The sequence below is a fragment of the Carcharhinus amblyrhynchos genome, chromosome 28, assembly GCF_965287045.1.
Source record: "Carcharhinus amblyrhynchos chromosome 28, sCarAmb.v2.hapA, whole genome shotgun sequence".
Classification (NCBI taxonomy): domain Eukaryota; kingdom Metazoa; phylum Chordata; class Chondrichthyes; order Carcharhiniformes; family Carcharhinidae; genus Carcharhinus; species Carcharhinus amblyrhynchos.
The window spans coordinates 5,722,338-5,738,257 of NC_137351.1; the positions used below are offsets into that span (position 1 = coordinate 5,722,338).

At 44.6% G+C, this 15,920-nt stretch overlaps 1 protein-coding gene across 3 annotated transcripts in view; it reads right to left on the reverse strand.

Annotated features, from left to right (window-relative positions):
• The window catches only part of polg (polymerase (DNA directed), gamma), a 55,440-nt gene that overhangs the window by 27,043 nt on the left and 12,477 nt on the right, over window positions 1-15,920 (reverse strand). For all 3 annotated transcript variants that reach the window (XM_080214273.1, XM_080214274.1, XM_080214275.1), the window contains 8 exons: window positions 15,117-15,299; window positions 13,142-13,284; window positions 11,369-11,498; window positions 10,706-10,930; window positions 7,980-8,097; window positions 6,257-6,343; window positions 4,371-4,490; window positions 2,247-2,407 (listed from right to left, as the gene is read on the reverse strand). In XM_080214273.1, coding sequence (XP_080070399.1) covers window positions 2,247-2,407; window positions 4,371-4,490; window positions 6,257-6,343; window positions 7,980-8,097; window positions 10,706-10,930; window positions 11,369-11,498; window positions 13,142-13,284; window positions 15,117-15,299 — 1,167 coding nt within the window. The remainder of the gene's footprint in view (window positions 1-2,246; window positions 2,408-4,370; window positions 4,491-6,256; window positions 6,344-7,979; window positions 8,098-10,705; window positions 10,931-11,368; window positions 11,499-13,141; window positions 13,285-15,116; window positions 15,300-15,920) is intronic.

Below are 15,920 nucleotides of genomic sequence, written 5' to 3' on the forward strand. Positions count from 1 at the left end.
CATAATATCTGTTCCAGGGTGCTTTACAGGAGCATTATAAAACAACATTCAGGATGCAGAGATGCTTCAGCGTGTGGGCATATGCGTGGCAGCTGCAGTATAACGTGGATAAATGTGAGGTAGCAATAATAAAACAACAGATTATCCGAATGGAGGCGGCGGGGGGGGGGGGGGGGGGGGGGGGGGGTTGGGGTGGAAATTGAGAAGGTTGGATACTCAGTGAAACCTTGGTGCTCTTGTGCATCAGTCACTGAAAGTAAGCACGCTGGTCCAGCAGGCAGTAAAGGCAAATGCTATTTTGGCCTTCATAGTACAAGAATAGGGATGCTTTACTGATTTTTGTACAGGGCATTGGTCAGGCCACACCTGCAGTGTTGTGTGCTGTTTTGGTGTCTTAATCTGAGGAAGGATGTCCTTGCTATAGAGGGAGTGCAGTGAAGGTTTACTAGGCTGATTCCTGGGATGGCAGGTCTGTCATTTGAGGAGAGATTAAATTGATTAGGATTACATTCATTGGAGTTTAGAAGAGTGAGAGGGAATCTCATAGAAATTTATAAAATTCTAACAGAGTTAGATAGGGTAGATTCAGACAGAACTTTCGCGATGCTGGGGGTGGGTGGGGCACGGCAGCGGACCAGAACTAGGGTTCAAAGTTTGAGGATAAAACTTTATAGGACAGAGGTGATGAGAATTCCTTCATCCAGAACAGTGAATCTGTGGAATTCTCTACCACAGAAAGTACTTGAGGCCAAAATGTTGTGATTTCAAGAGAAAATTAGACATAGCTCTTGAGATTAAAGGGATATGAGGGGAAAGCAGGATAAGAATATTGATTTTGGTGATCAGCCATGATCAAAATGAATGGTTGAACAGGCATGAAGGGCCAATTGGCCTCCTCCTAGTTTCTATGTTAATTCCTGAAAAGTAATTAGTTTAATTCATCGTGGATGCATCTCCCTCAACTGTTCATGTACTGTAAGCAGATTCGAAGGGCTAAATGGTTTTCTCTCGTTTCTATTTTCTATGTACTTTTCTATGGGAAATATGACCCTAAACCATATACGGAGAGGTGTCAGATGACCAAAGCCCTGTTAAAGAGGTGGTTTTAAGGTGTGTCATAAAGAAGGAAAATGAGGTGAACAGCTGTAGGGAGGGAATGCCAGAGCTCAGGGCTCGGGCAGCTGAAGGCATGACCACCAATGGTGCAGTGATTAAAACTGGGATGCTCAAGAGGCCAGAATTTAGAGGAGTGCCAATATTTTTGGTTAGCGCTGCTGCCTCATAGCGCCAGGGGCCGGATTCAATTCCAGCCTTGAGTCATGACTGTGTGGAGTTTGCACTTCCTCCCCATGTCCGCATGGGTTTCCTCCGGGTGCTCCGGTTTCCTCCCACACTCCAAAGAAACGTAGTTTAGGTTGATTGGCCATGCTAAATTGACCTGAGTGTCAGGGGGAATTTAGAACATAGAATGTTACAGCGCAGAACAGGCCCTTTGGCCCACGATGTTGCGCCAACCAATTAAGAAAAAAGCAATGACCCTCTAACCTAAACCATTCCCTTTCCATCCATAAACCTACCCACGGACCTCTTAAACGCCCCCAAACTTGGCGCATCTACAACTGCAGCAGGCAGGGCATTCCATACCCTCACCACCCTCTGGGTAAAGAACCTACCTCTGACATCCGTCCTATATCTACCACCCCTTAATTTAAAGCTATGCCCCCTCGTGCTAGCTTTCTCCATCCGAGGAAAAAGGCTATCACTGTCGGGTTAAATGTGTGGGGTTACAGGGATAGGGCCTGGGTGGGATTGTGGTTGGTACAGATGCGACGAGCCAAATGGCCTCCTTCTGGAGAGTAGGGATTCGATGATTTTGGGTATCTCCCTCACAGCAGAAAATTCAGGACTTCATTACTCATGTTGGCAGCCTGTAATAAAATAATCGGAAAGGATTTGGTGGAGGTCACAATACAGAGATCTTTATCATGCAGCCAAGTTTTGCTGAATCTGACCTGGCGTGCGTGACGCTGATAGAGAATGCAGTGTTAGGTTCCAAGCCCCGACAGCACTTGTTATACTCCGCACGTACAACTCAAACCAGGAAATCAGATCTTATTTGGAATTAAGCTTTCTCCAGACTTTCAAAACCAATGTTGCCTTCCCTGCCATCATACAGCCAGCACTGCTGGCATAACCCCATCCTGCAGCCAATGTGGGTTAAAATGAGAGAAAGGATCACCCATCACCTGATTCTTTTCTGGGCGTTCCTCCAGAAAGAGACCATCTTGTTGATTTCCAGCGCTCTGGTTGCACTTGTTGCATCGGTGCTTGCCTGCAATGTGCCATCCTCCATCTTTGAGAGGAAATCCTTCGCAAAGGGGCTCCCGACATTGTTCTGGTTCCCGTCCTGAAGCAGATAAAAGCGAGAGAACACGTTAACATTTTAGTTCCTCCATTACGTCATCTATTTCTATCCTAACACTGAGAAGTGGGTAAGTAAAGCTCACGGTCACAAGTTTGACGCCTGGAGATCATGGAAAAACATGGTGGCACAGTGGTTAGTGCTGCTGCCTCACTGTGCCAGGGACCCCGGTTCAATTCCGACAGTGTGGAGTTTGCACGTTCTTCTTGTGTCTGCGTGGGTTTTTTCCCACAATCCAGAGATGTGCGGGTTAGGTACATTGGCTGTGTTAAATTGCCCCTTGGTGCCCCAGGATGCATAGGTTGGAGGGATTAATGGGGTAAATTTGTGGGATTACAGGGATAGGGTCTGGGTGGGATAGTTGTCGCCGCAGAATCGATGGGCTGAATGGTCTCCTTCTGCATTGCAGAGTTTCTATATTTCTATGACCATCTGTGTGGAGTTTGCACGTTCTCCCCATATCTGCGTGTGTTTCCTCTTGATGCCTCAGTTTCTTCCCATACTCAAAAGATGTGCAGGTTTAGTTGATTGGCCATGCTTAATTGCCCTTTAATGTCAAGGGGACAAGCAGAATAAATACTTGGAATTACGGGATTGGGCCTGGGTGGGATTGTTGTTGGTGCAAGCTTGATAGGCCAATTGGCCTCTTTCTGCACTGTAGGCATTCTGTGAGTCTATAATTTTGCCAGAAATGGCGGGCATCATTTTCAAATCCCACTATTACAATGGAGGTACCAAAGTATAACGGTTATGTTCCAAACTAGTGATTCAGAGGCTGGCTAATGATCTGGAAACTGGATTTCAAATCCCACCAAGGCAGCTGGGAGTCTAAATTCAATGAAATAAATCTAGAATTAAAAAGTGAATGGTGACCATGAAACTATCAAATTGTCATAAAAACTCAACTCAAACCTGCTGTCTTTACGAGTTCTGGCCTGTATGTGATTGCAGTCAGCAATGTTGTTGACTCTTATCTGTCTTCTGAAGTGACCTTGCAAACCACTCAGCTATACTCCAACAGGTGGCACGCCACCATCTTTTTAAAGGCATTAATGTAAGGGCAATAAATATTGGCCTCGCCTTTACCTCACTCAAATGTCACCGTGTATATAATTAATTTGATTATGTCCTGAATGTTGTCTCAACAACACGCGGCACATTTGTGTAGATCTAGGTCCCGCAAATTGTACCCTCTGTTACTTTTGTCCAGCTTTCCCAACCAGTGAACTACTGAGGGCTTTGACAATCCCTTGAAAAAGAGCCACACGGACTCAAAACACTAATTCTTGTTCCTGTCTCCACAGCTGCTATCAGGCCTGCTGAACTTTTGCAGCATTTTCTATTTTTATTGCCAATCTCCTTCCCATCTTGGTCATCCCATCCACCATCGCCACTTTGGACTCCACCAGTCGATCAACAAAACCATTTCCTTGTGTTTTAATAATTTCATGCCATCGCCGCCAACTACAAACTGTTATAACTCCTCCCCCGAATTCTCTGTTGCTTCGATTTGTGCATCTGCCCTCCCTCTCCTCACCTAATCTTTCCGCTCTGGAATTCCCTTTCCAAACCGCTCTTCCTCTGTCTTTGCTTCTCCTCCTTAAAAGCCACCTCTTTCTCAACATTCGAAGTAGAGGCAGGCGCAGGCCACTCAGCCAGCTGAGCCTACTCCGCTGCCATTCAATCTGCTCATGACTCTAATCTCCCACTTCCCCCCAGTAACCTTCCACCCCCTTGTTTATCAAGAATCTGCCCAGTCCTGCCTTGAAAACGTTCACAAACTCCCTTCCTCACAAAGGAGTGGAAGTAGGGCTCCAAAAACTCAATATCCTCTGAAGACAAATCTCTGTCTTGAATGGGCGACACTTTATTTTTAAACAGCGACTCTAGTTCAAAGCCTAAACGCCCAGAAAACAATCAGAACAGGGAGGGAAAAAAAATAACAAACCTTGTGAGGAAGTTTGAAAAACCAGCATCCGGGCACATTGACCTCATTATATGGTCCGTTTCCATGATGGTACAAGTGGCAGCTGTCCTCAAGAAATGGTTCTGCCTCCGAATTTTGATCCTAAAACAATAGTAATGACATTCTGCTGCACTAAAAATTAAATAATTAACAAATCTAGCAGAATAAATCAATAACCATGGCAATTTACAATGCAGAGCAGAAGATCAATTACTACATGACTTATTAGGCACAGTAATGTTAGTGCACCTTTAAGACTTTTTTTTAAATCATGTTCTCTGCAGGGGTAAGCTGACCTTTTCCGTTTTTTTCTCTTGTTGCCGGGCTGTCTGCGAGATGACCTTTAATTGCTACTTCAACAGCTTAATGGGGTTTTGTTGCTTTTTACTCTGGGATTGTTTCTGACCTTGCATTGTGAGGGGCAAGATTGATTGACAAGCCAGTCAGGTGGTGCCTCCCAAGGGAAAGAAAATCTAATTCATTTTCAGTTTTAGTTTAGAAGAGGGTGGACATTAGGCTGAAAGCAGGTTTATCTCTCTCTCTCCCTGGAATTAGAAATTCTGCTGGTTAGCTGGGAGCAAGGTTTCTTGCCTTCTTGGAGTGAAACATCGGTTGTTGGTGGTTGGCTTGCCAGAGTGTCTCTCTGGTGTTTTGGAAAGCTGTTCTGACTCCAAGTTTGTCTGTGTGTGCCTCAAGAGAACTGCAACATCAAACTGAAGTACTAAATTCCAGTATCACGTCAGCATTACTATTTGCTGTGTTAAACCTGTGGCAAAGGTTTTGTTTATAAGACTCGTTTTGTTGGAACTGTTAACGCTTATACAATATCATTGTTCGATTTTTTCTTGTTTGTAATGTTAACTTTCTTCAAGTTAACTGGATTCTTAAATAAACTTTGTTTGATAAAAGCTCCCTAGTGGGTCGTTTGAATCATCCCCAAAGTGAAATGCCTCGTGCTCACCCTAGCCAAATTCAAATTGCAAAGCTTATGATCCAGATGGATTCCATAAAACCCTTTGGAGTTTCTGACCTGAATTATAACAGGCACATGGTCTTTTTTGTAGGGCAGTATGGTGGCACAGTGGTTAGCACTGCTGCCTCACAGCGCCAGGGACCCAGGTTCAATTCTGGCCTCGGGTGACTGTGTGGAGTTTGCATGTTCTCCCCATGTCTGCATGGGTTTCCTTCGGGTGCTCCGGTTTCCTCCCACCGTCCAAAGATATGCGGGTTAGATGGATTGGCTGTAGTAAGTTGCCACTTAGTATCTGGGTAAATACTTGGGGTTACAGGGATAGGACCTGGGCGGGATTATTGTCGGTGCAGGCACGATGGGCTGGATGGCCTCCTTCTGTACTGTAGGGATTCTATGATTCTTAAGACCAGAGCTGTTACAAATCCGTTGGGGTATCATAATGGCTAATATAAGCCGGTTTCCTCCCACAGCCCAAAAGACATGCTGATTAAGTGCATTGGCCGTATTAAATTCTCCCTCAGTGTACCCAAATAGATGCCAGAGTGTGGCAACTAGAAGATTTTCACAGTAACTTCATTGCAGTGTTAATTTAAGCCTACCTGTGACACTAATAAATAAACTTTAAATAGATACAGAGATAAAGACCATCTTTACCAGATTAATGAACATCAGTAGTGAGGCCTGCACGATCCTGCCAAGCTTTGTGCAGGTGGATTGTAAGTAGAGTGATGATATGAGAGAACCCAACCGGACAGAATGGATTCTTTCTCCGTTCACACCAGCTGGGAAAATGCCAGATTTCTGACTTGTTTGCCCATTCCAAGCACCTTTCGGGATGAGAAAAGAAATAGAAGAAAAAAACCACAGCGCTTTTAAAAAGGTGAAACGGACTCACCTGCGCAGAATTCTTCTTTCTGCTCCCGTTATCAAACCCTTGGAAATCAGCTTCATGTTCGCTCTCCAAGTGGCTCAGCTCCTCCACCTGGTGGCAATGAATAGATCAGTCACAAATAATCCAGGGAATTCTGTTGCTTACATCCTATTACAATGTCGCTTTACTGTCTGCCCTTCTCCCTCCTCCCATGGAATCATTCACTCCGAGTGGAGAGAATCCCTCGAGCAGAAGGAGGCCATTCGGTCCATCGAATCTGCACCGACAATAATCCCACCAGGGCTTATCTCCACAACCCCCCATGTTTACTCTTCTAATTCCCCTGATAATAGGGTCAATTTAGCATGGTCAATCCAGCAAACCTCTACATCTTTGGACTGTGGGAGGAAACTGGAGCGCCTGGAGAAATCCAAGCCAGACATGGGGAGAAAGTGCAAACTCTGCACAGGCAGTCACCCAAGCCGGGAATCGAACTCTGGTTCCTAGCACTGTGAGGCAGCAGTGCTAATCACGGTGGAAAAGAGTGCTGCACTACTACTAACCTACCAGCACTGTTCTCACTTCTGGGACCTGGATCCAAATTGCCGTTCTTAGGGAATGAGCGTACATGGTGATTATCACTGAGAGTTTTGACCATGAGGGACATTATAGTTGGGGAAGGTTCATCCAGCCCTCTGGATCAACAAAGGTTCCTTGTCCGCAATGTCTTGACTTTGAAATTTTTATTCTTGTTTTCTATTACCTCTCCAGTCTCTCCCTTCCCTACCTCTATAATCCCCTCCAACCCTATTATCCTACAAGGTAGCACTGCGGTCTCACAGCACCAGGGACCTGGGTTCGATTCCGGCCTTGGGCAACTGTCTGTGTGGAGTTTGCATGTTCTCTGCATGGGTTTCCTCCAGGTGCTCTAGTTTCCTCCCACAGACCAAAGGTGTGCAGGTTAGTTTGACTGGCCATGCTAAATTGTCCCTTACTATCCCAAGATGGTGTAGGTCAGGGGGGGGGGTTAAGTGGGGTAAATGAGTGGGAAAAAAGGGTTTGGGGCCTGGGTAAGATGCTCTGTTGGAGAGTTGGTGCAGACTCAACCGGCTGGATGTTCTCCGTCATCGCAGGTATTCCGTGAATCCGCAATTCCAACACTCCTCTAATTCTGGCTCTCTTGCAAATGGGTGGTATGGTGGCATAAGTTTACAGCATGAATAACACATTCATAGAATCCCTACAGTGCAGAAGGAGGCCATTCAGCCCGTTAAAACCGCACTGGCATTCCGACTGAGTGTCTTACCCAGGCCCATCTGCGTAACCCCACATATTTACCTCATTAACCTATACATCATGGCTGCTAAGCAACCTAACTTGCACATCTTTGGAGCATGTGAGGGAGCCAGAGCACCCGGAGGAAACCCACGCAGACACGGGGAGAACGTGCAGACTCCACACAGTCAGTCAGCCAAGGTTGGAATTGAACTCAGATCCCTGGAGCTGTGAGGCAGCAATGCTAACCACTGTGTCACCGTGTCACCCCATACCCTTTGATACTCTCAATTTGCAATGTCACTATGGGGGTTGGAGTCTCTTGATCTGGAGATCCAGGTATCACAGCCGTACCAGATGCTCTTTTCCCATCTGACATATTTTTCAACGTTCACATTGCACCCCACAGAAAAAAAGGATTAAATTATGGAATGCAATCAACTTCAATTGCTATCTTTTCCCCATTTCTCACCATTTCCCACATTTTATTCTCTGTCTCCATGAATTCGTCACTGATTGACATTTCCTGTTGTTCAGTTTGACCTCGCTCTTTCCTTTTGGAATGTTCCCTGTGCAATGTCTCGATGCTTCTGTTAAAGAAAGAACAAAAACTGAGATAGGAAGCAAACCTCCGCTCCCCCACCACTGCTGGTCATCTGAGATAAAACAGGAAATGCAGAAGAACGTACGGCACGTGTGTGAGCAGCTGCAAGATTAACATTCTGGCTTGGGTGCTTCATCAGAGGACAGTCTAAAACAGCGAGTGGGTGGGGGTACAGCAGGAGATCAAAGGTACGTATAACTATGCCAATCTGTATCGTTAGGGACCAGATCAGAAACTCCAAAGTATATTATGAAGTTAGCCTTGACCCCAACCTTTTTTTGTTTTTGGCATCAGGATGAGCATAAGGTGTTTTGCTTCACATATGATTCAAATGACCCATAAGACCCTAAGACATAGGAGCAGAATTAGGCCACTCGGCCCATCGAGTCTGCTCCACCATTCAATCATGGCTGATATTTTTCTCATCCCCATTCTCCTGCCTTTTCCCCATAACCTCCTGATCCCCTTATCAATCAAGAACCTATCTATCTCTGTCTTAAAGACACTCAATGACCCGGCCTCCACAGCCTTTTCTGCAGCAAAGAATTCCACAGATTCACCACACTCTGGCTGAAGAAATTCCTCCTCATCTCTGTTTTAAAGGATTGTCCCTTTAGCCTGAGGTTGTGCCCTCTGGTTCTAGTTCTTCTTAGCAGTGGAAACATCCTCTCCACGTTCTCTCTATCCAGCCTCGCAGTATCCTGTAAATTTGAATTAGATCCCACTCATCCTCCTGAACTCCAACGAGTACAGACCCAGGGCCCTCAATCATTCCTCATATAACAAGCCCCTCATTCCAAGGTTCATTATTGCGAATCTCCTCTGGACCCTTTCCAAGGCCAGTACATCCTTCCTTAGATATGGGGCCCAAAACTGCTCACAATACTCCAAATGGGGTCTGACCAGAGCCTTATGCAGCCTCAGAAGTATATCTCTGCTCTTGAATTCTAGCCCTCTCAGCATGAATGCTAACGTTGCATTTGCCTTCCTAACTGCCGACTGAACTTACACGTTAACCTTAAGAGAATCTTGAACAAGGACCCCCAAGTCCCTTTTGTGTTTTTGATTTCCTAAGCATTTTCCCATTTGGAAAACAGTCTTTGCCTTCATTTCTCCTTCCAAAGTGCATTACCTCACACTTTTCCACATTACATTCCATTTGCCACTTCTTCGTCCACTCTTCTAACCTTTCCAAGTCCCTCTGCAGCCCTCCCTGCTTCCTCAATACTACCTGTCCCTCTACATATTTTTGTATCATCTGCAAACTTAGCAACAGTGCCTTCAGTTCCTTCCTCCAAATCGTTAATGTACATTAACTAGGAAGCTTTTATCAGAACAAACCTTATTTAACAACAAAGTTAAAATATAACAAAAAGTATTATAATAACATGTACTAAATGAAGTCCTTAAACATGACAAGGTATAATTCTTAACAGCTACCTATCTCAATAGTTCCAATGTAAGCAGTATCCCTAAAGACATAGATCCTTCTTCAGAACCAGTTTGCAAAAACGGACATGCTCACGCGAGTGCTATGTTTCCAGCCTTTTAACCCCTCAGGACAGATACAGAAAGACACCCGTCTTCTGGCTCCCATACAGAAAGACTTATTTCCTGGCAGATCACAGTCTCCAAGTCTACAGAGAGACAGAGACACAGGGGCAGAGACCTCTCTCCAAAGATACCAAGCAGCAACTGAGTTTATTTCTCTGCATAAGCCTAGCTCCACCCATTCACATTATTTTTTCTGTTAAACCAACCTAATCAAGCCCTACTCTGAAAAACCCTACAGGAAAAATACCACAAAAACCAAAACAGCATTAGCCCAGATTAAAACAAACATTTCAGCAATTAAGGTCAATTATGCTGCTGCAGTAACAATACGGGCTGCTGGTTACAGACAAAGCAGTGCCGGTTAATGAAACTGACTGCTAAAAAAAATCCTGCACAAGAAACATGACATTTATCCATTTCTTAAAGGCACAGTGTAGTCACATTTATAAAGCATCTTTAGTGTAGTAAAATGTCCCAGGGTGTATCACAATTCTGTAAACACACAAACTTAACACCGAGCAATAGTCGAAGATAACAGGGGAGATGGCCATATGTTTGTAGTCAAAGAGGCAGTTTTTAAAGAGCTTTTTAAAGGAGAGAGAGTGTTAGGGATGTGGAGATTTCAGGGAAGGAATTCCAGAGTTTTTGTCCAGGTGGCTGAGAGTACAGCCACCAATGAAGATGCAAATAGGAGCAGGAAGAGAGTTGGAAAAAATAGGATAAACTGTTTGACATTTCTTGAAGATCCCTCTTTATGCAAATCACCGTGAACCTCAACTTGAATTGCTATTTTCCCCTTTAGGAGATGTGCCCTGACTGACTCAAGGCCATTTAGATCAGTTTGTTCCGTAGAAACCGGAGATTGAAAATGGATTGCATTGCTCTGTTTGGTCCAATGTCACACTGGTTGGTGCTGTGAGCCCATCAGGAAAATCCTTCAAGTGTAAACGGCAAGGAATGGGTATTCGATTGTCTAACATAGTCCAGTCAGAGAGGAAACTGCTTCACTGCTTGTGATATAGAAAAAAGTCTTAACTTACTTGTACGGACAGGAAGGCGCATCTGTCTCACTGGGGTTAGTTGGTAAGTTGTCTTTTCTTCCGGGGACCAGGTACCCCCACCCATGAGTCTCCGAATAGTGCAGTGGGAATCCATCCCAGGTCAACCGCATCAGCTTTGGAGTGACCCTCATTTGGAGGCTAATGAGGCTGGGTCCTGGCAACCACTGTGGATCATTCCACTTCAGACACAGTTTCCGATACCATCTGCAAGGGTACAGCAAGGAAATGGACTCAGTACTGTCTCATGGCTGAGTTTAACAGCCTTACCTTGCAAACTTGGCTCCTCAGTCTAAACCTGGCCAAAATCCACCTTCAACTCAATTTTCAATGGTCCCTCATACTGAGTTACAATGTTACGGATAATAGTAACTATCTGTTGCTTTGTCCAAATGACCAATCTTCATGTTTGAACTTAGAGAAATGGGTGTCCATGGACATCACAGCCAGGTGGGACCTGTCAGCACATTGCACATTCCAGAAGAGGAAGTCACCGGGCTCCTTTCAGAGTACCAGTTAGAGCAGATCTAAAGCATATTATCTGGATTGAAGCTGTAATTTCCCTCGTGGTTTCCAATCACATTAAATGAACCACATCAGTGAAGCCAGTAAAGATAAGTTTATTTTTTAATGTAGCCCACTGACCCTGGATGGCCTGGTAGATGCTGCCTCCTCTTTGGAAGAAGACTGACAGTCTGATGTAGACTATTCAGGAGGGCTCTACTCTTCTTAGATTTCATCTCCTCCTCTTCTTCTTCTGAGGGAGGTCCTGGATCTGTGAAAAGATAACTACAGTATCAGAAAAGAGACCTCAAGATGTAAATAGATGACAATAAAATGCAGAGGGTTGCAAGGAGACACTGTGCTCCATGAGCAAACAGCAAAAAAGAAATAAGCTTGCATTTATACAGTCTTTCATAGTCTTGGTACTTTTGAAGTGTAGTCACTTGGAAAGAAAGGAAATTGGACAGTAATTTTTACACTGCAATATCTCAGAGACAGCAATGAGATGACAATCTGTTCGTAATGACTTCAATCACGCCATTGAGATTGGCCTATTGGAGTATGAATTCCCTGATTAAGGACCCAATTGATAGGCCAATCAGGGAGTCTTTGACTTGTACTTAACTGGGAGTATCAGTTCCTCTAATAGCCCTGAGGATAGACTGCTAACTGACAGCACTCTGTGTATGGCTGTTAGAGTTTGGAAATAAAGGGATTTTGGTGAAGGGACCTCTGCCTCCATAGACTTACCACACTGTTTTACTGACTTTGGTTGAGGTATAAATATCGGAGAGGCATTGGGGGAAATCCCCTGCACATCTTCAAATAGCTCCCAGAGATCTTTGATGTCCAACTTAGGGGAAAGTCTAGGCCTTTGATGTCACAGCTGAAAGATGTGGGTAGATGCTGAGAGGTTGTTTTCCCTTGTGGGACAGTCTAGGACCAGAGGGTATATTCTTAGAGTAAGGGAGTTGCTCATTTGAGACAGGTAAGGAGGAAATTATTCTCTCAAGAGAGTAATGAATCTGTTGAATTCTTCACTGCAGAGGATGGTACAGGCTGGGTTAAGTACATTCAAGGCTGAGATAGGGAAATCAGTAAGGGTTACGGGAATAAGGTGGGAAGGTGGATTTGAGTATCATCATATTAGATCAGTCACGGTCTCATTGAATGGTTGAGTAGATTTGATGTATTAAATAAATGGTCTGCTTCTACATCTTATGGTACCTCTGATAGTGTGCTCCGGTCTCCGGAGTGAGAATTCAATCCATGATATTTTGGCAAGAGCATCACCACTGAGCCAAGGGTGGCACTTTAATACATGGGGATTGGGAAACATGAGTCTAACTCAAAACAAAGGTCTAACTCCATTCTCAGTAAACTCAGATTTTACCCCATCAAGTCACTGAGCAACACAAGTGGTGGCGTACAGTAATGAACAGGAAGGTAGAGCCTTCGGATAGACAAATCATCTTGAGCATCAATTGAAGACACACTAAATATAGTTGTGTTGCTGGACTTAAATTAATCATTCCATGATTCAGCAATAACAACTTGCAGAGGTGTAGCACCAACTTACAAGAGAACACTCAGGGCAGGACAAAGTTTGCTGCAATGGCGCTATAGACGTGGCAATCAGCTCCATTTATAATGGCAAAGAAGCAAAGCTTTAGTTTTTTGCACTGGAATTTTAACAAAGCCAACAGCACAGCCTCATTTTGTTCAAGCCTTTCAAAGCAGGGAAGAATAAGTAGGTGAGAACCTCCAAGCACATTCACTATCTGATCCTCATCAGGTAGTATCATCAAGGTGAACTCTCCACTGAACAAACACTTCATATCCAGAATTTCAAAAGCCCAATTTAAGTTGTGTTAAGGAAGGAAACTTCAATGGTAACTTCCAGAATTAACTCACCTTCCTCAGACTCTGTCACTGAGCTGCAATTTGCAACTTCACTGGTGCCGACTGATCCGTTCTTCTTTTTCCCGCTGTTCTTCTTCTGTTTAAACTCTTGGGTGTCCCATTCAAGGTCCCACAACCAGGGGTCATCTTTGTACCTGAAAATCAGGGAGTCATAAAAGATGACAGCAAGGCATCCCTCACCCATCAACCATACAGTCATAGCAACAAGCAACTTGTCACCCAGCTTGGTCCATCCGAGTGACCTCAGTTTAAACAATTTTGCAATACCTGTCTCCAGGGTGAAATGTACATCTTTTACTTCCTAAAGTAAAGTTGTCCAATTCCTCCTTGAAAACCTGCAAAATCATCACCATTCTGGTGTTTGCTGCATTTAGAATCATCGCACACTAGTTGATAAATGTCAATGAAATTCAGAAAAGTAACGACGGTGATCCTTGTTGTATGTGGACCTAAAAGACTGAGAGTCAAACTACACTCCAGATCTCAAAGCACGTCACATAATGAATGATTTAGCAGTGCAGTTCTTGCTGTTCTTTTGTCAAATGTCATTCTGTAAAAGCAAAGATCCACTCAGCTGAATGACCAGTTCACCTAGCTGGCCACATTGATTGAGGGAGGATGGTTGGCCAGGATATGGGACAAACTCCCTTCCAAGATTCCTCTTTAAATAGTAACACGGGGTCTCTATATTCACCTGAACAGGCAGACAGAGATTCAGTTTAACACCTCATTTGAAAATCCACACCACAATTATGGAGCACTCCCTTGGTCCTGCACTGAAGTGTCAGCCTAAATTATGCACTATAGAAACTTTTCTGAAATTCATTTTTGCAGGGTGTGGGCACTATCCAGCCCTAATTTCCCTTCAAAAGGTGGTGATGAGCTGCCTTCTTGAACCGCTGCAGTCCATGAGGTGTACGCACACTCACAATGTTGCGAGGGAGGGAGTTCCAGGATTTTGACCCATCGACAGTGAAGGAATGGCAATATATTTTCATGTCAAGATGGTGAGTGACTTGGAGGGAAACTTGCAGGTGCTGGTGTTCCCAGCAGCAGTATCTGCTATTCCTGTCCTTCTAGACGGCAGTGGTCATAAGTTTGGAAGATGCTGCCTAAGAAGCCTTAGTGAGTTCCTGCAGTGCATCTTGTAGAAAAGTATATGCTGCTGCCATTGTTCACTGGTGGTGGAGGGATTGTATATTTGTGGAAGGGGTAGCAATCAAGCAGGCTGCTTTATCCTGGGTACTGTTAAGCTTCTTGAGTGTTGTTGGAGCTGCACTCATCCAAGTGAGTGGATAGTATTCCGATCACACTCCTGACTTGTGCCTTGTAGATGATGGATAGGCTTTTGGGGAGGATGGTCAGGAGATAAGATGCTTGCCACAGGATTCCTAGCCTTTGAGTTGCTCTGGTAGCCATAGCATTTATATGGGTAGTGCAGTTCAGTTTCTGGTCAATGGTAACTCCCAGGAAATTGATAACGGGGCTTCAACAATAGTAATTTTGTTGAATGTCAAGGGACAATAGTTAGATACTCTCTTGTTGGAGATGGTCATTGCCTGGCACTTGTGTGGCGCAAAAGTTACTTTCCGCTTGATAACCCTGGATATTGCTGCATTTGGACATGGACTTCAGTATTTGAGGAGTCGCGAATGGTGCTGAACAGGGTGCAGGGACTCTTGCAGTGATGTCCTAAAAGTGGGATGATTGACCTCCAACATCCACAACTACCTTCCTTTTTGGCAGATAAGACTACAATCAGTAGAGGGTTTTCCTCCTGATTCCCATTGACTCCAGTTTTGCTAGGACTCCTTGTTGTCTCAGTCAGATGCTGCTTTGATGTCAAGGACATTCTCACCTCACCTCTGGCATTTGACAATTTTGTTCATGTTTGAACCAAGAATGTAATAAAATCCCACTTAGTACAAGGCTCTGACAAGCAAACATTAAAAATAAATTAACGTACCTTTCATTGTAAAGTAACTGGCAGGAATCATTGGCCAGGTTCATGAGAGACTGCTTCATTTCTCGTTGCAACTCTTCATAGGTACTCTGTGCCTCATCCTGGTATCGTTTCCAATTGTGATTTACAGGAAGGTAGCACTGTCCCATCTCTAGCATGCCAGCAAAGGTCACTGGATGTGGGCACCTAATCAGAAAGGAGAGGCCAAAGTTAGTGTTTGCGTGTGGTACAGAGCATGTCCACAACCCAGCGAAGAAGCAGTAAGCGTCACTGGACCTCTGGCCAGTGACATCCCCAACCATGGGGCAAGTACAGTGGCACAGTCGTTAGCACTGCTGCCTCACAGCTCCAGGGATCTGGATTCGATTCCAGCCCTGGGTGGCTCTGTGTTTACATGTTCTCCTCATGTCTGCGTGGGTTACCTCCGACTGCAAAGATGTACGGGTTAGGTGGATTGGCCAAATCAAATTTCCCCTTAGTGTCCAGAGATGTGGAGGTTAGGGGGATTAGTGGGGTAATATGTGGGGTTACAGGGATAGGGTCTGGGGATGGTGCGCTGTCAGAGACTTGGTGCAGACTTGATGGGCCGAGTGGTCTCAAACTGCACTGTAGAGATTCTATTCTGTGATTCTATTCTAATTATGGGCAACTTGTTAACTGTTTTTTCAGGAAGAAGTCCTGGAACATGGATAAGGGCATTGGCCACTTCAATGCCAAGGAATAAAAACAGAAAGTGCTGAAAAAAACTCAGCAGGTCTGAAGAAAGAAACAGAGTTAACATTTTGAGTACACAGTGACTTTTCTTCA